Consider the following 22,810-nt stretch of genomic DNA (forward strand, 5'->3'; position numbering starts at 1 on the left):
GACCTTTCTAACTCTTTGGCATGAATATACTAATTTGGCTATAGCGGATGTTCCTGTTGCCTCTCTTTCAACTATTCAGACTTTTCACGAGACTAGCCGGTGTGATCAATTTCTTATGAAATTATGCCTGGAATATGAATCTGTTTGCTCCTCTCAACTGAACAGATCTCCTGTTCCTTCTCTTGATATTTGTTTTGGTGAGTTACTTTGTAAAGAATGTCGTCTTAGTACTCAAGCTATTTTGGAGCAATCTCATGGCAGTTCCGGGACAACAACTATGGCTTATGTTGCTCAAGGACGAGGATCACCTATGACTTCTAAAAATTTGCAGTGTTTCTGTTGCAAGGAATAAGGGCATATTGCTGCTAATTGTCTGAAGAAGTATTGTTCTTATTGCAAGAAGAAGGGTCACATTATCAAAGAATGTCGTATCCGCCCCCAGAATCGTCAGGCCGAAGCATTTCAGACTTCTGTTATTGTTCCTCCCACAGTGACTTCTGTAGCACATGGCTCTTCCTCAGGTGCTTCCTCTGATCTTGCACCTCTTGCAGCAACTTATTGCACACCAGAAATGGTACAACAGATGCTAATCTCAGCATTATCTGCAATGGGTTTCAAGGTAAAAATTCTACTAAACTCTAGTACGTAGACTTAGGGGCTTCTAAGCACATGATGAATACTCCCACCACTCTGTGTCATGTTCAGCCCTATGCTGGTCAATCAGCCATTCAGACTACCAATGGTAATTCTTTGCCCATAGCTGCTGTCGGAGATGCCACTTCTAAATTTACTGATGTGTTTCTTGCTCCTCAGCTTTCCACAAATCTTATTTCTGTTGGTCAATTAGTTGATAACAATTGTGTAGTTAATTTTTCTGGTAATGGTTGTGTTGTGCAGGACTAGGTAACGGAGGAGCCGATCGCGAAGGGACCTAAAGTGGGGCGCTTGTTTCCACTATTTTTACCTAATCCAGCACTTTCTCCAGTTTCTTCTATTAACTCTTTTGCTTGTAATAATGTTTGTGATCGATGTGGCATCTTTGTTTAGTGTAACATACGGGTCCAAATTTAGGGCTTAAAACTAGTATTATATTTTTTTTATTATCATTTTTTTTATTACCACTTTAGGAAATATGCTAAAAAAGTGATTCTTTCCCTATCAAAACCTCCATATAGTCATCCATTAGGTTTCCCTATTAGATCAGGTTCCTAGTTTGAAACTAACCCCAACTCAAACTCTTCAAAATCCTCTCAGAATCTGTATCTTCGTAGGAATAGGTTCCTAAAGTCTGGCAACTTCAAATTATAGCCAATCTCTTGAAGATTCACGTTGTTCCCCTTCCATCGCCTATAAGAAACCCACAAAGCCTCTAAATTATACACAAAAATTCCTAGAGAAAAACTCTTTCACGCAGAGAAAGAAAACTCACCCCGCAAGCACTACTGTAGCCTCCCTCCCGGCAATCAACAACCACCTTGACAGACCACCTCCGACACCACCATAGAAAACGCCGACCAACCTAGTCCCATCGCACCCACTCCCTCTGGTAAGCCCTTGCCATCGCATGCACCCTTCCTCCCTCTCAGTTATTTGAGTTCTCAACTCCATCTCTCTAAAACTCTCTCCCTTTCTCCCTCTCTTGTTGCACCACCGTAGGGACCTCCCAGTTGCACCGCCGTCGCATCCAGCCACCCAGAGTCGTCGTCGCACTCAACCCCTCTCTTGGTAAGTCATCGCACGATTCCCTCCCACATTCATGAGCTCTCAGTGTTAGCTATGTGCTTCCCAGAGAGAAGCTTTCTTTTTAATTTGGAATGGGCCCGTGGGCCTTAAGCCCAGTCGGTCGAATGCCTCCTTATTTTCTGAGTGGGCTGAATCAATGTGGGCCTGATGTGTATTCTGGGCTCGTATTTCACAGAAAAACCTAAGTACACTACTAAATTATTTAGTCACGATTAACTATATATTACAAGCATTTATTATTTTTGCAAGGAGACAAGATAACTACTACGTTAAAATTCTAATTTTGTTTTAATACATAAAGAACCACGACATGTTTATCTAGAAAATTAGTACCCAGTACCTCGTATTGGTAACGTGCTACAAGTTGAAAATCAGGAAGTAGCGCTAAGAGGTAAATAGTATGATCATATAAATGCATGAGTATTGTGAATATTATTGTTATGTATGAAAATATGATGTGCTTATGATGGTTATCTACGCTACGCTAAGAGACAAGTCAAGGTTAGATTCTCTTTCACGATCTTTGATAAAATATGAGATTATGCTTGAATGAATGAATTTGTTGTTTGATTGATTGATTGTTACTAAAATCATATGGAAGCCATGAGATGTTCATGTAGTAATTTAAGTCAAGTATGCCATGTAATAGAATAGCCAGATTATGCAAGCCATGTTCATGTAACACTTAGATTATGTATGCCATGTTATGTTATGTCATGTCATGTACAAGAATGTGTCATGTTATGCTATGCCATGTACAAGATTATGCCATGTTAGAAATGTTCATAAAGCCTAACAGATTCTCATGCATTAAGAAAGATAAGAAGTTTACGGTAGCAAGGACTCAAGCATGGTTAACCACAAGTTAAGTAAAACATGGACCCAAGCGTGTTTCACTCCATGTTGTGCCAGTTAAGTGAAACACGGACTCAAGCGTGTTTCACTCCATGTTAAGACAAGATAAACGAGTTATTATGCATTCACGTTACATGTTTGCCATGATTATGTATGCTTCCGCTCATGTTAATGATGAATACATATGCTATATGAATCCGTGACGATATATGTATGTATGTAAAGTTTTTCAGAAAGTTATGTTACGAGTATGATTGTAAATCTGTGATGTTGTATGTATGTTATGAAGAGTCTTCAAAATTAAGTCCATGCTAGGCCAAATTATATTTTACGGTATGATGTGCTACTTACTGAGTATTTGACTTATTTTTTGTTTGTCTTCCTGTTTTCTTCTATGTTTAATTTTCACAGATGGTGATTATGCTGACGCAGAGCTGGATGGCCAAGAGTAGATTTAGTACAAAGAATTAGGAAGGAATAAGTGATATTCACACAAGAATTAGATTTCTTTTGTCATTCATAGGATTAGTTTATGTTCTTCTACTTTACATTCAGTTTTCGAAACAATTATGTTCAATTCAGTTTTAACATTTTGATGCTTTTCAATAAATGAGGCATTTCAGAATATGAATCTCTTTACCGGACATTATGTTATGAATGTTAGTAATATCTCTATCCTACGGGAAGGGAGTGTTACAATTGGTATCAGAGCCCAGGTCGAGAGATTCTGTAGACTTTTAATGAAAAGAATTATATAGGATAGGAAATACCTAGGATGACTCCTGGCCAGCTCGAAGTTCAAGAGAAGTCATTTACTATTATGTTTGATGCTTATCGTCATGTTTTGTTGATTGCATGATTGAATTATTATTTGCTCATTGCATGAACAGTGTTGTTAGATAATCGCATCGGGCACTAGGTATAACGTGCACCTTGAAGGTTCCTCGAAACCTCCACCGAATGAACCAGAGGTGATAGCTGTTGCTGCAACAAGACTTCTCCAATATTTTGCGAATGATCAACGCATGGGAGCCAGGAATTCCAGGGTCGGTTGTACCCTAAACCAGTTTACACAGCAGCGCATCCTCCGACTTTTGACGGCAGGGCAGAAGCACTCGATGCGAAAAGCTGGATCACAATAATGGAGAAGATTTTCAGGGCTCAGTTTTGTACGGATGAACAGAAAGTAGAGTATGCCACTTATATGCTGGCAGATGAAGTGGATGAGTGGTGGACCTCTACACGGGAACTACTGCTGCTCGAACTTAACGAGGGGGTACCCATCACTTGGGATCATTTCAAACAGGCATTTTTGGACCGATATTTTTCCCTAGCACTCTGTGAGGCAAAAACTAGGCAGCTTCTCGACCTAGTACAAGGAACTATGACGGTGGAACGCTATATCGCGACGTTTGTGGCCTTATCGTGGTTTGCAAGTTATCTAGTTACAGATGAGGAAAATAAATGTGAAAAGTTCGAACGGGGCTTGCATCAGGGAATTTGAAGTCGCCTGATACCCCTGAGGATCCGTAACTTCACCGACTTGGTCACACAAGCCACTTTGGTAGAAAAAGACATGAAGGCAAATGCAAAACTACTCGATCAAAGGAAACGCCAACAACCACTACCTGATCCCATTAGAAACAAGAAGCCTGTTCCCAGCTACTGGCCACAATTACCTCAGAGTATTCCAACGAATCCAATTTGCCAGAACTGCGAGAAGAGGCATCAAGGAAACTGCTTAGTGGGCCAGAATGCTTGCTTCAGATGTAGGCAACCAAACTATATGGCTCGAGATTGCCCAAGGAACGCGCTGCCTCCAGCTACAAAGAGTGGTCAGAGGACTACCGCACCAGCCAGAGTTTTTGCCCTTATCCCAGGATATGTTGAGACATCTAATGATGTAGTTACAGGTACCCTTGTATTATTTTCTCGTTATGCCACTGTTTTATTTGATACGGGTGCCACACACTCTTTTATTGCACGTGCCTATGCTTGTTTGAGTGAAAGAGTACCGAGAGTCTTGATTGTTCACTATTTGTTGCAACACCTACCGGTGAACATATAATTTGCAATACAATACTTAGGAATTGCCCCATAGAAATTTGTGGAAGACACCTTCCAGCAGACCTGGTGATATTTAAGATGTTAGGATTTGATATAATCTTAGGAATGGACTGGTTGTCTCAAAACCACGCATGTGTTGACTGTTTTAAAAAGGAAGTGGTTTTCAAACCCCCGGGCAAGGAGGAATTTAATTTTTGCGCAGAGAGAGGAAATGCTCCACCTCAATTGATCTCGACCTTGCAAGCAACTAGATTACTAAGATTCCTAGCTATTCTAGTAGCACTACCTGCAGAGAGACCTAAACTTAAAGATATCCCCATTGTCAAGGAATTTCCGGATGTGTTTCCAAAGGATCTTCTAGGGTTGCCTCTAGATTGAGAGGTTGACTTTTCAATCGACATCCTACCAAGAATGGTACCTATATCAAAGGCACCATACCGTATGCCTCCAGTAGAGCTTAAGGAGCAATTGCAAGAGTTGTTGGAGAAGGGTTATATTCGCCCTAGTGTGTCACCATCGGGCACACCAGTCCTTTTTATGAAAAAGGACGGTTCTGTGCGACTTTGTATTGATTATTGAGAACTGAACCAGGTGACAATTAAAAACAAGTACCCACTACCCAGGATTGATGATTTATTTGACCAGTTACATGAGGCCCAAGTTTTCTCCAAGATTGATTTACGATCAGGTTACCACCAACTTAAGATCAAGTCGGAAGATATTTCAAAGACGGCATTTAGAACACGCTATGAATACTATGAATTTTCAATCATGCCATTCGGTTTGACAAACGCTCCAGCAGCTTTCATGGACATGATGAACAAAGTGTTCAGGGAGTATGTTGATCAGTTTGTTGTTGTTTTTATCGACGATTTTCTCATCTAATCCAAAAGCCAAACAGATCATGAGGGACACTTAAGAGTTGTGTTGCAGATATTAAGAAAGCAGCAGTTGTTCACGAAATTCAAGAAGTGTGATTTATGGTTGCAAGAGATTACTCTTTTGGGACATGTCGTGTCAAGAGAAGGAATTTCAGTAGACCCAGTGAAAATTGAAGTGGTTGTGAAATGGGCCAAGCCAACCAATGTGAATGAAGTCAAAAGCTTCTTAGGTCTTGGAGGATATTATAGGAGGTTTGTCGATGGATTCTCCAGTATCGCAGCCTCGATGACTAAGCTGACAAGGAAAAATAAGAAGTTTTTGTGGATAGAAGACTGTGAAAGAAGCTTTCAAGAGTTGAAGAAGAGACTAATGATAGCACCTGTACTCACTGTTCCCTCGGGCAATACAAGATTTGTTATTTATAGTGATGGTTCTCTCAAGCGATTGGGTTGTCTTAATGCAGCATGGGAAGGTTATCGCTTACACTTCTCGACAAGTCAAGAGTTACAAAGAGAATTATTCGACACATGATCTAGAGCTTGCAGCAGTTGTGTTCGCCTTGAAGTTATGGAGACACTACCTCTATGGGGAGAAGTGCGAGATTTATACAGACCATAAGAGCCTAAAGTATTTCTTTACTCAGAGAGACTTGAATATGAGACAACGCGGATGGTTAGAACTTTTGAAAGATTACGACTGCAACATCAACTACCATCCGAGTAAAGCTAATGTAGTGGCAGATGTTCTAAGCTGAAAGTCGTCCTCCGGTACCCTTGCTACTATCTATACCCCATAGAAGCATATTTTATTGGATATGGAGCGGGCAGGGATAGAGATGGTTATGGATACACAGGCTCGATTGAGTAGTTTGACCTTGGGATCATCGTTGATAGACCGAATAAAGGCTGCCCAAACTGATGATTCAGACTTAGTGAAGATCAAAGGAAAGGTTCAAGAAGACAAAAGGCCCAAATTTACAGTATTTGAGGACGGCACCTCAAGGTTCAAAAGAAGAATATGCGTTCCAAATGTTAAGGAAATTTGAGAGGTAATCTTGAGAGAGGCTCACCGCTCACTCTATACCGTTCACCCAGGTATCACTAAGATGTATAGAGATTTGAAGCAATAGTTGCGGTGGAGCGGTATGAAGCGCGAGATAGCTAGCTACGTGGCCCAGTGTTTAACTTGCCAGCAGGTCAAGGCGGAGCATCAAAGGCCGTCCGGGTTATTACACCCACTCTCTATACCTGTTTGGACGTGGGATGAAATTGGTATGGATTTTGTGTCGGGATTTCCTAAAGCACCAGGAGGTCAGGATGCAGCTTGGGTAATCGGCTCACTTCATTCTAATTTAGATGACGTATTCTACAGATAGGTTGGCGGAACTATATGTATGCGAAATCGTTAGACTACACGAAATCCCCTCTAAGATTGTGTCGGACAAGGACACCCGTTTCACTTCAACATTTTGGAGGAGTGTACTGAAAGAGTTAGGGACAGAGTTGATGTACAGTACAGCTTTTCACCCCCAGCCAGATGGACAGTCAGAGAGGACAGTACAGATATTGGAGGATATGCTTAGAGCCTGTGTAATGGACTTCAAGGGCAGCTGGATTAAATACTTACCTTTGATCGAATTTGCGTACAATAATAGTTACCAAGAGAGTATTCAGGTAGCACCATATGAAGTTCTTTACGGCCATAAGTGCCAGTCACCCCTTTTATTGGGACAAAGTGGGAGAACGTAGAATCCTTGGATAAGAGATTACTCAAGATATGCATGAGAAGATAGTGGTCATCCGGAAGAAGCTCGCCATTGCACAAGAGCGACAGAAAAAGTATGCAAATTAGAGGCGTCGAGAGTTGCAATTTGAAGTAGGAAGCAAAGTATTCTTGAAAGTGGCGCCGATGAAGGGAATTATGCGGTTCGGTAAGAAAGGCAAGCTAAGTCCGAGATATTTAGGCCCTTTCAATGTCCTAGAAAGGATTGGAGCTGTAGCATACAAGTTGGCCCTCCCACCACAATTGTCGGCTATTCACAATGTTTTCCATGTCTCTCTGCTTCAAGAGTATGTTCCGGACCCAACACATGTACTAGAGCATGAGCCTCTCCAAATCCACGAGGATCTTAGCTATGAGGAATTTCTAGTTGGAATTCTTGCACAAAAAGCTCAAGTACTCTGCAAGAAGACCATTCCGATGGTCATGGTGCTTTGGAGCAACCACACGGAAAAAGAGGCCACCTGGGAGCTAGAAGAGGACATGAGGATTAAGTATCCATATTTATTCGATTGAGGTGCGTTATCTCGAGGACGAGATTTCTATTGGGGGGGGGGGGGAGATTGTAACATACAGGTCCAAATTTAGAGCTTAAAAGTAGTATTATATTTTTTTATTATCATTTTTATTTTTATTACCACTTTAGGAAATATGCTAAAAAAGTGATTCTTTCCCTATCAAAACCTCCGTATACTCATCAATTAGGTTCCCCTATTAGATTAGGTTCCTAATTTGAAACTAACCCCAACTCAAACTCTTCAAAATCCTCTCAGAATCTGTATCCTCGTAGGAATAGGTTCCTAAAGTCTGGCAACTTCAAATTATAGCCAATCTCTTGAAGATTCACCTTGTTCCCCTCCCATCGCCTATAAGAAACCCACAAAGCCTCTGAATTATACACACAAAAATTCCTGGACAAAAACTCTTTTAGGCAGAGAAAGAAAACTCACTCCCGCAAGCACCACTGTAGCCTCCCTCCCGGCAATCAACAGCCACCTTGACGGACCACCTCCCACACCACCATAGAAAACGCTGACCAACTAAGTCCCGTCACACCCACTCCCTCAGGTAAGCCCCTGTCGTCGCACGCACCCTTCCTCCCTCTCGGTTATTTAAGTTTTCAACTCCATCTCTCTAAAACTCTCTCCCTTTCTCCCTCTCTCGTTGCACCCCGTAGGGACCTCCCAGTTGCACCGTCGTCGCATCCAGCCACCCAGAGCCGTCGTCGCACTCAGCCCCTCTCTTGGTAAGTCATCGCGCGACTCCCTCCCACATTCATGAGCTCTCTATGTTAGCTAGGTGCTTCCTAGAGAGAAGCTTTCTTTTTAATTTGGAATGGGCCCGTGGGCCTTAAGCCCAGTCGGTCGAATGCCTCCTTATTTTCTAAGTGGGCTGAATCAATGTGGGCCTAATGTTTATTCTGGGCTCGTATTTCACAGAAAAACCCAATTACACTACTAAATTATTTAGTCACGATTAATTATATATTACAAGCATTTATTATTTTTGCAAGGAAACAAGATAACTACTATGTTAAAATTCTAATTTTGTTTTAATACATAAAGAACCACAACACGTTTATCTCAAAAATTAGTACCTAGTACCTCGTATTGGTAATGTGCTACAAGTTGGAAATCAGGAAGCAGCGCTAAGAGGTAAATAGTATGATCATATAAATGCATGAGTACTGTGAATATTATTGTTATGTATGAAAATATGATGTGCTTATGATGGTTATCTACGCTACGCTAAGAGACAAGTCAAGGTTAGATTCTCTTTCACGATCTTTGATGAAATATGAGATTATGCTTGAATGAATGAATTTGTTGTTTGATTGATTGAATGTTACTAAAATCATATGGAAGCCATGAGATGTTCATGTAGTAATTTAAGTCAAGTATGCCATGTAATAGAATAACCAGATTATGCAAGCCATGTTCATGTAATACTTAGATTATGTATGCCATGTTATGTCATGTCATGTTATGCTATACCATGTACAAAAATATGTCATGTTATGTTATACCATGTATAAGAATAAGCCATGTTATGCTATGTCATGTAAAAGAATGTGCCATGTTATGCTATGTCATGTAAAAGAATGTGCCATGTTATGCTATGTCATGTACAAGAATATGCCATGTTAGAAATGTTCCTAAAGCCTAATAAATTCTCATGCATTTAGAAAGATAAGAAGTTTACGGTACCACAGACTCAAGTGTGGTTAACCACAAGTTAAGTGAAACACGAACCCAAGCGTGTTTCACTCCATGTTATGCCTGTTAAGTGAAACACGGACTCACGTGTGTTTCACTCCATGTTATGCAAGTTAAGTGAAACACGGACCCAAGCGTGTTTCACTCCATGTTATGCCAGTTAAGTGAAACACGGACTCAAGTGTGTTTCACTCCATGTTATGCAAGTTAAGTGAAACACAGACTAAGCGTGTTTCACTCCATGTTAAGACAAGATAAACGAGTTATTATGCATTCACGTTACATGTTTGCCATGATTATGTATACTTCCGCTCATGTTAATGATGAATACGTATGCTATATGAATCTGTGACGATATATGTATGTATGTAAAGTTTTTCAGAAAGTTATGTTACGAGTATGATTGTAAATCTGTGATGTTGTATGTATGTTGTCAAGAGTCTTCAAAAATTAAGTCCATGCTAGACCAAATTATATTTTACGGTATGATGTGCTACTTACTGAGTATTCGATTCAGTTTTTGTTTGTCTTCCTCTTTTCTTCTATGTTTAATTCTCACAGATGGTGATTATGCTGACGCAGAGCTGGATAGCTATGAGTAGATTTAGTACAAAGAATTAGGAAGGAATAAGTGATATTCACACAAGAATTAGATTTCTTTTAAGTCATTCATAGGATTAGTTTATGTTCTTCTACTTTACATTCAGTTTTCGAAACAATTATGTTCAATTTAGTTTTAACATTTTGATGCTTTTCAATAAATGAGGTATTTCAGAATATGAATCTCTTTACCTGTCATTATTTTATGAATGTTAGTAATATCTCTATCCTACGGGAAGGGTGTTACATTTAGGCCACCCCAGTATTCAGATCTTATCTCATGTATTGCACTCTAGTTTTCTTGGTAATAAAGAATGTTCTTCTTTATCTCTTGAATGTGATTCTTGTAAACTCGGTAAAAGCAAAACTCTTCCCTTTCCTTTGCATGCTAGTAGAACTTCTCACTGCTTTGATTTTATTCATAGTGATGTTTGGGGACCTTCCCCGGTTAGTTCACATGAAAAATTTAAATACTATTTGACTTTCATTGATGGTCATAGCAGATTCACTTGGATTTATTTTCTTCGCTCTAAATCTGAGGTTTTTCACACTTTCACTGAGTTTTCAGCGTATGTTGACAATCAATTTTCTGAGACTATTAAGACAGTACGCACAAATTTTGGTGGTGAATATTTGTCTATTGAGTTTTAGGCATCATTGGCTTCTAAAGGTATTATTCATCAACGTTCATGTCCCGCTACTCCCCAACAGAATGGAGTAGCCGAATGCAAAAATCATCTTCTTGATGTGGTACGTACTCTCTTGTTAGAATCCTCTGTTCCGTCCATGTTCTGGGTCGAGGCTCTGAAAACTGCTACTCACTTAATTAATCATTTACCTTCCCAAGTCTTACACATGGAGTCTCCTTATTTCCGCTTGTTTGAACCTATTTATGATAATCTTTGTATCTTTGGTTGTGTATGTTTTGTCCATTTACCTCCTCATGAGCAATATAAATTATCTGCTCAATCTATTAGATGTGCATTCTTAGGATATAATGTGTATCAAAAGGGATTTGTTTGCTATGATCCTACTTTACATCGTACACGCATTTCTAAGAATGTTATTTTCTTTGAAAATCAACATTTCTTTCATGTGTCATCTATGCCTTCTTCTTCTACTGTGGTTCTCCCCTTCTTTGAGCAGTAGTTCTCATATCTTCATCAAGTCAGCTCTCGCTTTAAACCAGGTATTGTGTATACGAGACCCTCCCACCCACAGTCTCTTTCAGTGGCTCAACCGATATCTGATCCTACCATTCTCCAGAACCAGTCAGTTGCATCACCTCCAGAGTCCTTGGTACATCGCTCTCCTAGAGTGTCTATACCTCCGGATAGGTATGGGTTTTCTTCTGGCCACTCTATTACAACTCTTACTGCTGCATTGTCCAATTTTGATATTCCCACATGCTACTCATGCTGTCAAGCATGATTGTTGGCGACAAGCTATGCAGGAAGAAATTACCGCTCTAGAGGCCAATCACACCTGGGACATTGCACCTTGTCCTTCCACCATAGTTCCCCTAGGTTGCAAATGGGTTTACTCCGTTAAGGTTTGATCTGATGGGAGTTTGGATCGTTATAAAGCTCGGCTTGTTGCACTTGGAAATAATCAGGAATATAGTGTCTATGAAGAGAACTTTGCTTCTATGGCTAAGATGACCACTGTTCGTACGATTCTAGCTCTTGCTGCTTCCAATGATTGGCCACTACATCAGATGGATGTGAAGAATGCTTTCTTCACGGGGATCTTAGAGTGTATTTATATGAAGCTACCCCAAGATTGTGTCCCTCTCCGACCTCACATGTGTGTAAGCTTTGTCGCTCCCTTTCTGGTCTCAAACAAGCTCTGAGGGCCTGATTTGATAAATTTCGAGCTACTTTATTACAATTCTCATTCAAGCAGAGCAAGTATGACACTTCCTTGTTTCTTTGGAAATCAGACATGGGTATTGTTGTTCTTTTGGTTTATGTTGATGATATTGTCATTACTGGTTCCGATTCTGTTTTACTTGGCCAGCTCAAGACTCATCTCTCTGAGTCCTTTCATATGAAAGATCTTGGGTCTCTCACATATTTTCTCAGTCTTAAGGTGCATCATAGTCCATCTGGTATTTCACTCAATCAACATAAGTATGCTAGTGACCTGGTGGCTACAGTTGGCTTACAGGAGGCCACCTCTGTTGATACTCCCATGGAATTGAATGTCAAACTTCGCAAAGAGGAGAGTGATTTATTTGCTGATCCCAGTTTGTACCAGAAGTTGGTGGGTAGTCCTATCTACCTCACCATTACTAGACCGGACATTTCTTTTGCAGTATAGCAAGTTAGCTAGTTTCTTCAGACCCCTCATCATCTTCATTTGGCTGCTGTCCGTAGGATCATACGCTATGTTTCAGGGCACTTCTGCCTGTGGCTTATTCTTTCTTACAGGTAGTTCTCCTCGACTTACTGATAATAGCGATGCTAATTGGGCCGGTTGTGCTGATACACGTCGCTTCATCACTGATTGGTGTGTGTTCTTAGGTGATGCATTGATCTCCTGGAAGAGTAAGAAGCAAAGTCAGAGTCTCTAAGTCATCTACAGAATCTGAGTACCGGGCGATGTCTCTTGCTTGTTCCGAAATAATTTGGCTTCAAGGTTTGCTTGCTGAGCTAGATTTTTCTGACACTGATCCTACACCTCTACATGCTGATAATACGAGTGCTATTCAGATTACGGTCAATCGTGCCTATCATGAGCGCACAAAGCATATTGAAGTTGATTGTCACTCTATCCGTGAATCATTTAAAGCTTGTGTTATCACTCTTCCACATGTTTCCACTAAACTACAAATTGCTAATATCTTCACCGAAGCTCTTACTCGCCATCGACATTGCTTCTTAAGTAGCAAATTGATGCTTGTTGATCAACCCGCATCAATTTGAGGGGGGGCTGTCAATTGACAGCAAAGCTTTCCATAATCAATCTTCTTTCCTTCTATTCTTCTTTCATTATTTCACCTTTAATTAATTTACGTAGGCTTGTACAGTTAGCATATTGACAGAATATATAGCTTCCATATAAGGCTAGACTACTAGAATCACTCGACAATTAGTTTCTTTCCATGTATAGCTCTCTTGTAAAGTTCATATATAATATATAGATCACTCAAAGGCCATTTTGATTTGGCCATTCAAACAAATTCTAACTTATTTTGACAGGGAGACCAATGCAACATTTATCAGTTGGCTTTACTTTTTAAAGAATATTTGTTTGATCTTCACAGTTGGTTTGCAAAAGTTTAAAATCTTTTCCTAGATAGGTGTTTTCTCTTATGTACACCCTGTGTACTTGGCTATGCCTATTAATAAAATTTTACTTATAAGAAAACAAAGTTTATAATCTTTAAAATGTTATAAAATAAAAAAAAGTTGATCGATTAAATATTTTAAACTATGACCCGCGCATCGCGCGAGTTTGTGAGTAGTTTTGTAAGAAATCCCACGCAATTTATCTGAGCACAGAAGCACTCAAAAGAGTTTACTGGATGGACTTAATTTGTGGCTTCACATGGTAAGAAAAATATACACGACATGATTTCATCTATATGTAATACCAGAAACGCCAAAGTTATGATGTTGAAAAAGAAAAAGAAAAAGAAAATCAATAACATCCATACCAAGCATATCATGATTCACAGAAGCAGAGAGATGCTTACTTCACGCATCTTGTCAAGTTCAGGGCCTGGCCTTCCTGCCAAAATAGCACAGTACCAGGTTGTGGTATCCACTCCAGCACGAGAATAACCCCGAGCATCACAACCCAGCTCCATTGATGTTACACTCCTTAGTTGAGGAAGCTCTGGAAACACAAGGCTAGAATCAATTAAGTGCCATTCTGAATAAATAAAAAGCTAAGAAATAAAAGTTTAGCATCATATTGATAAACAAATCTCTGTCATGCCTTTGAATTTCATGTTTCAGTAACAAAAAGATGACTTGGTGAATCATAACATCATTAGTTAAATGGAAATAAACATAATTAACTTTTAAACAGGCATGAGATTGAAAGCTAGTTATACGAACCCCCCAACTACCACTTCCATGCCCAACTTTTGATGACAACACATCACCCAATTACCAACCACAGACTTGGCTAATTGACCAATAACTCATTTTGATTTGTTTTATTACTTGAAAATAAGCCAATCCATAGAACTTAGTTCATGCTTGGCAGCACAAACCTCTCCTGAATGACTTATTATGAACCCAATGACTGATGAAAGATGCTATATGATTTTTGAACTGCATGACTAATGTGTGACTGAATATTATATTTAATGATTATCTACTAAACGTTAAGGAAAGGCTAATGTAAGAAAAGAATAATGAATGTTATTCCAATGTTGCTTCTTCAGCCACTTTATTTCAATTTAGTCATTGACAACTCCACAGAATTATAAAGTTTCAGTTTCTGAAATGTTTCATAGAATTTGGCTGTATATGTGAATTGACACTCCTAATAGTGCAACATCTAGAACACTGTAGAAAGCCACTTAGCACTTACATTTACAACAACCAATCAACTATAATTACAGAAAGAATAATAAGTAGGCACCGAACAGAAATAACGCAAAAGAAATACATTCCCGGGAGAGGAGGGGGGGGTGTGGTACAATCCCTGGCCGGTGTTATACCGGTGTCGCTGCTGGCCCAGGATTGGACATAGAGCCCATTTCAGAAGGAGGCCCACATTTTAGCCTCCATTTCATTTTGGTTGGGCTAGTTAGATGCATCCAGCCCATACCCACCTTCTTTATCGGGCCTGAGGGATTTAGGCCCATTCCAGACCAACCCATTTCTGACCAACCCTTTAGAGATACCCATATGTTGTTGGCCTTGGCCTGGGCCCAAACTCATATCCACTTTACTTATAAGTTATTCCACCACCTTTTTCAGTAAACCAAATTCCTCTTTCAAACAAAAAAGGGACCTCCAGCCCCTTTTCTGGTATAGTGCCTCAACCAACCTTCTCTGCAGCAATGGTGCTCTTTGCATGTCCCTTTTTGTCCTTGTATTTTAGCTGTAACACTGAGAGGTGACCCATACCACACCCAGCACTGCCACCCGTTTCCCTGCGCCACACATCACAGCCTCTGTATAAGATTGAACCTACTTCCTCATCTACTTCCCCTTATCTGTAGTTCTGTCCAGTTTTGGAGCCAACACTGGTGTCTGGTTTGCCAGGATATGCTTGGACGAGAACGTGCTTCATCTCCATGGAAAGGCTCTTCCAGCCCTTCCCTTCCATGTCTGCTGGGATGTGGCACCCCTAGTCCCCCGCTTGGGATTGGACGGTGACTGAAGCATCGGGGTAACTCAAGGCCACATACCCCTCGTACGTGACAAATAAGAGAATGCACCTATATATCTAGCAGTATGTAGTAATTCGCAGCGGAAAAATTATTTTAACTACATAAGGACGGTGGTCATATAATAATCATGGTACGGAATGTAAGCATCCCAAAAGTTGAAATTTCATTCAAGTACTCCAAAATAGATAATTGTTTCAAAAGACTCCCAAAACACAGGACCATCAAAAATTGTTTTCACAAAAGCAAAACCTTAAGTCATTTCTTGTTCTCCACAAGACATTTTAGGTTCTCAGTTTCCCCAATAGTACCGCTCCATCTTGAGTCAAACATAAAAAGACTCCATGTGACTTCTGAGACTCGGGTGCCAGAAGTCTTAAGTCCTTTGCTATCTCTTTTGCCTCAACAGTAGTCTCACTAGCTCGCTTAAGGAAACTGGATACTTGGTCCATATTCCACCAACATCTCAAGTTTTTCGATGGGTTGGTAACGGAGTATCAATCTCGGCCTCGCTAAGACTAGCTAAAATTTCCCGGAGAAGCGGGGCTGTGTACTTCAAAACATCAGCAGTAAAGTCATGACTAGCCTTCATGGTGAACTTGTCCTATATCATTGAACCATCTAAGTTCATGTTTTTTTAGTGTCCGAGTTACCTATAACACCTCCTACCATTCCAGGTGGGGAAATGGTTGTGGAAACTACCACAGTAAAATTTCGAGACATCTCAGCAAGTAAACAGTCAACATACAACAGATATCACAAGCATATAAAAGTAAACCACAAATGAATGCATGGACATGTACTTTGACGTAAAAACCTTGACATATGCAACAGACTCATAAAACATCTTTTCATCTTTTAGACTTCTTAACACATGTTCATATCATTTGAGCTCAAGTCCTTGTTCTTGTCATAACATATCATGTCATTCTTATCATTTCATAGAATATCATATTGTGATCATATCACATTCTTTCATGTCATTTCATATCGTATCATGGCAAATCATATCGTATCATAACATGGAGCTCAAATGCCTTGTTCATTTCATAATTCACATGGTTGGATACCTCACGGCTCCCCTAAGCACCGCGTGTTCCTGCTAGTTACCGCATCAACCAACGATCCACTTGATCGAGGTGACTATGTCATAACTTATACACATTCTTTTATGGCAGTTTGCTTATTTCACCTCCACCATATGGCACCCACTAGCTTTAGGTGCAATCTCGCTCTGGTAGCCTTTCCATAAGGAACCATTCGAGGCCCGACGACTGTACTTCGTCAACCCAGAGATCTCCAATTGACTTTAAATAATCCACAGAGTGGATAGGGAGTTCCACTAGGACATTTCCCCATCCTAGCATTTGAGGTCGTGATAAAACGTACATTGACCTTTTTTCTTTTTTGAAAACATAGACGCATGAGACATAGACACATGATGCTACACTTTATCATACTCATGCAACATGTAAAAACCGAAACATATAGCCCAATTAGCAACATGCATCTTGCAATATGGCTTGAAAATATTAGAACATGCAATCATATGACGAATACATGTAAACATAGTCGAATCATACTTGCCAATAAGCCAAACAGATTTGTATACCCTTGGTATAGCCATGGCCGATTCATACAAGTCCTCCAACAGGGATTTTCATCATCACAACACATATACTCATACTTCTACACATTCATATATCAAAACAAGCATGCATAGCACATATACATGTCAAAACCGAAACCTTAACGTGACATATTCGAAATATACTTCAACAAATCATCATGAAAACATGGCATCTCATCCTTTCATCAAAATCGAGCATACACATAATCAAGATAACAAGATTCAAACAATGATAAACAAACAAGAGTTCACGAAATATATATAAGCGTTATCAAGAGTAAGTTGGAAGTTTACTTACGAAAATCTAATGTATAAAATAGCAAAACCTGAAAAATATATATATAAGGCATTAGAAGATGACTAGAGAAACCCTAGTCTCGAAATAAGGGTGAGTGTGAGTGTCTAAGGTTTTCGAAAATGCTTTCTCATGGAAAAACCCTAGAATCCGAAACCCTCAAGGATAAAAACCCTAGCCTTTCTTCCAAGTGGTGGTCGTGGCCTTCATTCACTCTATACTTCGTGTTCATGTGCTTAAAACAAGAAGAATACTTCGGGTTCTTCCTTTCCTTGAAGAAAATTCCTAGTTTCCCAAGTGAACGTGTGTGTTTGTGTGGGAAACCCTAGAACTGAAACTTTGTAGGTTTTGTTTTTCCTCTTGGCCGTGCGTGTATGTGCAAGAAATAGTGGGATAGTTCTTACCTCCTTGGGCTTCCCTTCTTCTCGAATGGTGTAGGAGAAATCCTTTGTGATTTTCGAAATAGTGAAGAGAATGGTGGCATTTGGTTGGTGAGAAAATATGAGAAAGTGTGAGAGCTAGAGAGAAAAGTAGTGGTGGCCACAATTCCTTGGAAGAAAAGTTAAGAACTTGAGCAAAAGACCTCCATGATTTTCGGCTATGCCCTTATATAGGAGTCGCCCTCCCTTCTTGAAATACCAAAGGTCTTGTGCATGGATGCCACTTGGCTTCTTGGCAAAAGAGTCTCTTCCTCTTCCCTATGATGGGATTGCATTGGAAAACCAAAAGTCCCTTCTTAGAAATGGCATGCGGCTCCTCAAAAACTGAAACCCTCTCTTGCCTCACCTTCCATTTTTGCCCTTCCTCATTTGTCTAGATACAATGCACTTGGTGGCTCAAAGCTCAAAACACAAAAACCTAATCTTCCTTGGAACTCTATTTCGTGTGCATGGTTGCCATGTGACAAGTGGAGTGTGTGTCCCTTGTGTTGGCCAAAACCCTAACTCTTCCCAAGGTGTCCCTTGAGTTTCCCCATGCTATTGCCGTTGCCCCCCTCTCTCTCTCTTGCTCTTCCAAAATTCTTCTAGAACATGCCTCTCTCTCTCTTCCCAAGTAAGATATTCTTGGAACTCCAAAGGTCTCTCTTCATGCTTGACAAGTGTCAACTACAGAATGGGGCCTTGCATGTGGGCGTGTAAGCCCTAACCCGACGACCACATCCTTGTTTCTTCCACTCACTTCTTCTAGAACCTTATACATGTTGGACAAGTGTCACACTTGCTATTTTCCTAGGTTCCAAATGATGAGTTTCTAGAAAAGAACAAAAATGCTCGTCTTATGCCATGTGGCGCCTCCACCAACCTTAGAAATCAACTTTGGGCTTCCAAACCCTAATTCCATTCTAGTTGGCCGAAATCCACATGGGCCTTTTTGAGCTTTTTTTCCTCTTCTTTCTCTTGTGGGCTCTTTAAGCCTAGAACTCTAAGGTCCAAAATAGAACATACCTTGAGGCATTCCTCTAACACCTAGCACTTATCCAATAACTAAAATAATATTAAAAAAAAAAAAAAAAAAAAAAAAAAAAAAAAAAAAAACATGAAAGGGGGACTTGGCAAAGTCCGGGTCATCACACGGGATCGCTAGAAGGCCTTGCCGCCCACTGCCACCATAATCCGTAACTTCTAGGAATTGTCCAAAATCGTTAAAACGCCGGCGAGCAAACAATGCCTTAGCACCATCGCGATACGTCTTGCAAAAACTCTTCTTTCCCTCCGAGAATGAATTCTTCCACAGTATTCGCAAGCCAACGAGAGCTGACAAAGCTGAGGACCAACTCCTTCGTAAACTTCCTATTCTTCTCAGTGATACAAAGATAGTATTCCCCCTCCAATGATAAAAAAAAAACTCTTGTCTCTATTAATAAATGTTTAATCAAGCCCATTGTCACTGCTGAATAACTCAAAAAACAGGGAAAGAAAATTATTTCCAGCAATGGTCACCGGAGCAGATCACCCATTGTGACAATGAAGGAGAAAAAGTGTACAGAGAGAAAACACTAAAGAGAGAAAATCCTAAAGCTTGATCAATTAAAGTAATGAATATCAAATTACAAAAATAGAAAAGTAACAAAAAGTCGAGGGATAGATACTCCAGTACATGATTTTAATTTTGTAAGATAACAAGGCAAAATTAATTTTGATAGCAGCAATACTAAAAGCTCAAATACTAAACAGGTAAGGAAAAACAGCAATACCTTGCTGCTTATTCTGTTCCATAATATTTGAAAACCATGAACTGTTAACCAGACCTGCAACAAAACTCACAGCTTAGCTTGTCACAAAAGTGCAGAACTTAGATCAGACTGATTTAAAGGCACCAAGTTAAACAGAGAAACATGCCATGGTGAACGATAGGTTTTACTCCTGCATCTTTCAAAAAAACTATAGCAGGTGCAGATTCCACCTCTAGCCTGTAGTAATCATAACAAAAAGTGTCAAGATCCAGAAGTAGTGTAAACGTTGAAATAGACTAACCCTTTAACCATTCTGATTCTAGATCAGGCAATCAATGATGCAAAATGTGGAAATATGATTTAATTCTTCTTACAATTATAGACAAAATTGATAGAAAAGTACTGCTTTTTTATTAGCAGATAAAATTATTTATCGTATTGAAACAGCAAACACATAGGCGCTGTGAAAAAAACTTAAAAGAGAACCTATTTCATCAAATCATCGATTCATGTGTCCTAACAGATACAAGCAAGCAAATCCACTTACGAGTTCCACCAGAAGGAAGATTCTTCTTCGCGCCACAGTACAAATGCAAAAGAGGCATATGCCCAATAATTTTTAGCAGCTTGACGTACAAATGGAGCAGCACGTTCCCCAGTTTTTGAGAAGAAAATGACTTTTACCTATGAGCCAGGAGCATGAAACCCACAAACTCTTAGAAACAAAATATAAAGAAAATTTTTCACAAATTAATACATCCAATTATTGAATTAATTGAATTGCACATCAAACTACAAAAGTCATCAATCTCAAAAAGAATAATGTATCTGAAATTTTTAAATAGCATGTGTTGTGTGTGCCTGTAATTTAATTTGCATGATAGGCGGCCCCTAGAAGATAATGAAATTTAGGCATAGAACTTGCCAACTAAAGAGGATATATTGAGTGTGGAAAAGGATCCATTGAGGAATACCAAGTTCTTTGCATCATAATGCTTGTAACATCAACTGATGACAGAATAGCATTCCAGAGAGTTCCTGGTACCAAATTCTTAAAAGATGTATAAAAGTTTTAAATTATCTTCATTTTCACTTAACACCACTTAAGACACTGAATGAATTTCCCTAACACAGTTATTCCCCAGCCTGTAGGAAAGGATGCAGCATAGTAGCATCAGTTACGCACATGGCATGTAAATAATTTCAAGATAAGCAGTCAATGAAAAAATGATGTCAACATCCATTTTAAATAACCAAAATTAGGGACAAAGCTATAGAATAAGGGGAAATTTTGGTAAAAGAAGCATTGAGATGTCCAAAACTAACAGTTGACTGGTTTCTAAATCTATATGATTCCAGTTTCATAATATACAAGTCAGCCAGTTACTGCAGCATGCTAGATTAACCTTAATTTTACTTTGCTAAATACAAGCATGGTTAAGAAGCATGGGAGTTTTGAAACTTGTAGAGGAGAGTGGTAAACATAAGCACCCCATAGAAAATAGATATGCTCAACTTGTCAACACCTTGAATAAAAAGAAAACCATTCACAATTTCGAAGACTTCCCTGTTTGAGAAGTTATCACATTCATAACAGTTGCGGTACAAATTTGGATTAAGTACTTGATCTCGACTCAAAAGAAAGAGAAAACATTCCTGACAAGTACAGCTATAGCTACAGCCTACAGTTCCTCTACAACTAACGAAGAGGTCATTAATAAATTCAATTCGATATTGTAACTATGACTAGTAATCAAAGCGCAAGAGACAGGAAAAATGCATGATAAATATATGGAAATAAAAAAATAAAAATAAAAAGGTGGAGGGGGTAATTACCTTATGACGACCACTTTTCGCCAGAAAATTTGGCACCTGAAATTGAAATTCAGTTACATGTCATTCAATAAAGACAGAAAATAAAGGCAAAAAAAGCTCAAATAGACAAGGTGATCTGAAAACTAAATCCAATCAGAGGACTGCAACAATGAGATTATAAAAGCAAGTTATTTCTATTGCACAATTAATCTTCTTATCTTTGCTTTTATTCATATAAACTGATTCCCCAAACAAACCATTCCAAGAAACCATAAACATGTATCTCTCTACGGATGTAAAAATCACAAGTGACTGACAATAAAAATAAGGAGGGCCTTCCTGAGATGTTTCGTGCACCAAAAGGGCTTCAGCAACAGCCTCATGGTTGAACACAAACATAGTTTTTTGAGGGTATAATTGTTTCAAGCATAATCCATGAGGGTTGAAAAGATTTCGAAATACCCAGCATTTTTGCTCTTTTCCATTTCCTCTTCTTTCTCTTTGAACCATAACTTCACCTGGAATCAGTGCTGCCAGTGATGGTTTCATGGTCTCACCGTGGCCGTAAATGATGTTTTTGGTCGTTTCCATTGCTGACTGATGCAGGTGGCTGTTGTTGGTTCCCCTCCTGTGCTAGCTATTGAGTTCTTAGTAGTTGAAGATGCTCAGTAGCAATATTTTTCATTGATGGAGTTGAAGAAAGGAGTGTGTTTGGTTGCTCGGCTTGGATATTTTGTAAATCTGAATTAAAAGTTCATTCCTCATCAGAATGATAGCTTTTTTGGCAAGGGGAATCCATACCCGGCAAGGGGAATCCATACCCATAGTTGGTATATCATTGGTTCTTATTTATACTTATACGGCTTAACCCATCACCAAACCCATTTATCCGGGTCAATCTGACAACAAACCGGTAACTGATCCTGTTTGCAATCTGAATCCGATCTGGTATGTACAGGTCCTATAGGGTGTTTAAGCCTGGTTTATACTTGATAGTTGATACATGTCAATACTCTCCAATTCTGGCCATTTAGTTCCAATATATAAAACCAATACAAGCCAATATACACCACATCTAATTCATTACAAGCTAAAATTTGCCATAGTAATTAGTGCCAAAATACTACAAAAACTAATTCAAACAACAGCAAACCAATATACAAGTATTAAATATGTATGAAAACTAAATAAATTAGCCAGAATCACATCTGTGACATTGCCTCCTACATCTATCTTTAATCAGCCCATGATCTGTGAAGTTGGATGGTAGGGTTATTTGTTCTGTGGCCGCACACCTTAGCCATTTAATTGATAAGAAGCCCAACTTAACTAGTACCTGTCAAAGTTGGTCTGAATACCCTTTCCATAGGGTTTGCTTTCATTATATATAGGAGAGATTTAC

General features: G+C 39.4%; 1 protein-coding gene across 2 annotated transcripts in view; it reads right to left on the bottom strand.

The window, feature by feature from the left end:
- The window catches only part of LOC121236527, a 66,989-nt gene that overhangs the window by 11,713 nt on the left and 32,466 nt on the right, over nt 1-22,810 (bottom strand). For both annotated transcript variants that reach the window (XM_041132977.1, XM_041132978.1), the window contains exons 11-15: nt 21,430-21,465; nt 20,141-20,277; nt 19,760-19,830; nt 19,615-19,668; nt 13,843-13,985 (exon numbers count right to left, since the gene is read on the bottom strand). In XM_041132977.1, coding sequence (XP_040988911.1) covers nt 13,843-13,985; nt 19,615-19,668; nt 19,760-19,830; nt 20,141-20,277; nt 21,430-21,465 — 441 coding nt within the window. The remainder of the gene's footprint in view (nt 1-13,842; nt 13,986-19,614; nt 19,669-19,759; nt 19,831-20,140; nt 20,278-21,429; nt 21,466-22,810) is intronic.

Source organism: Juglans microcarpa x Juglans regia, chromosome 6S (assembly GCF_004785595.1).
Source record: "Juglans microcarpa x Juglans regia isolate MS1-56 chromosome 6S, Jm3101_v1.0, whole genome shotgun sequence".
NCBI lineage: Eukaryota > Viridiplantae > Streptophyta > Magnoliopsida > Fagales > Juglandaceae > Juglans > Juglans microcarpa x Juglans regia.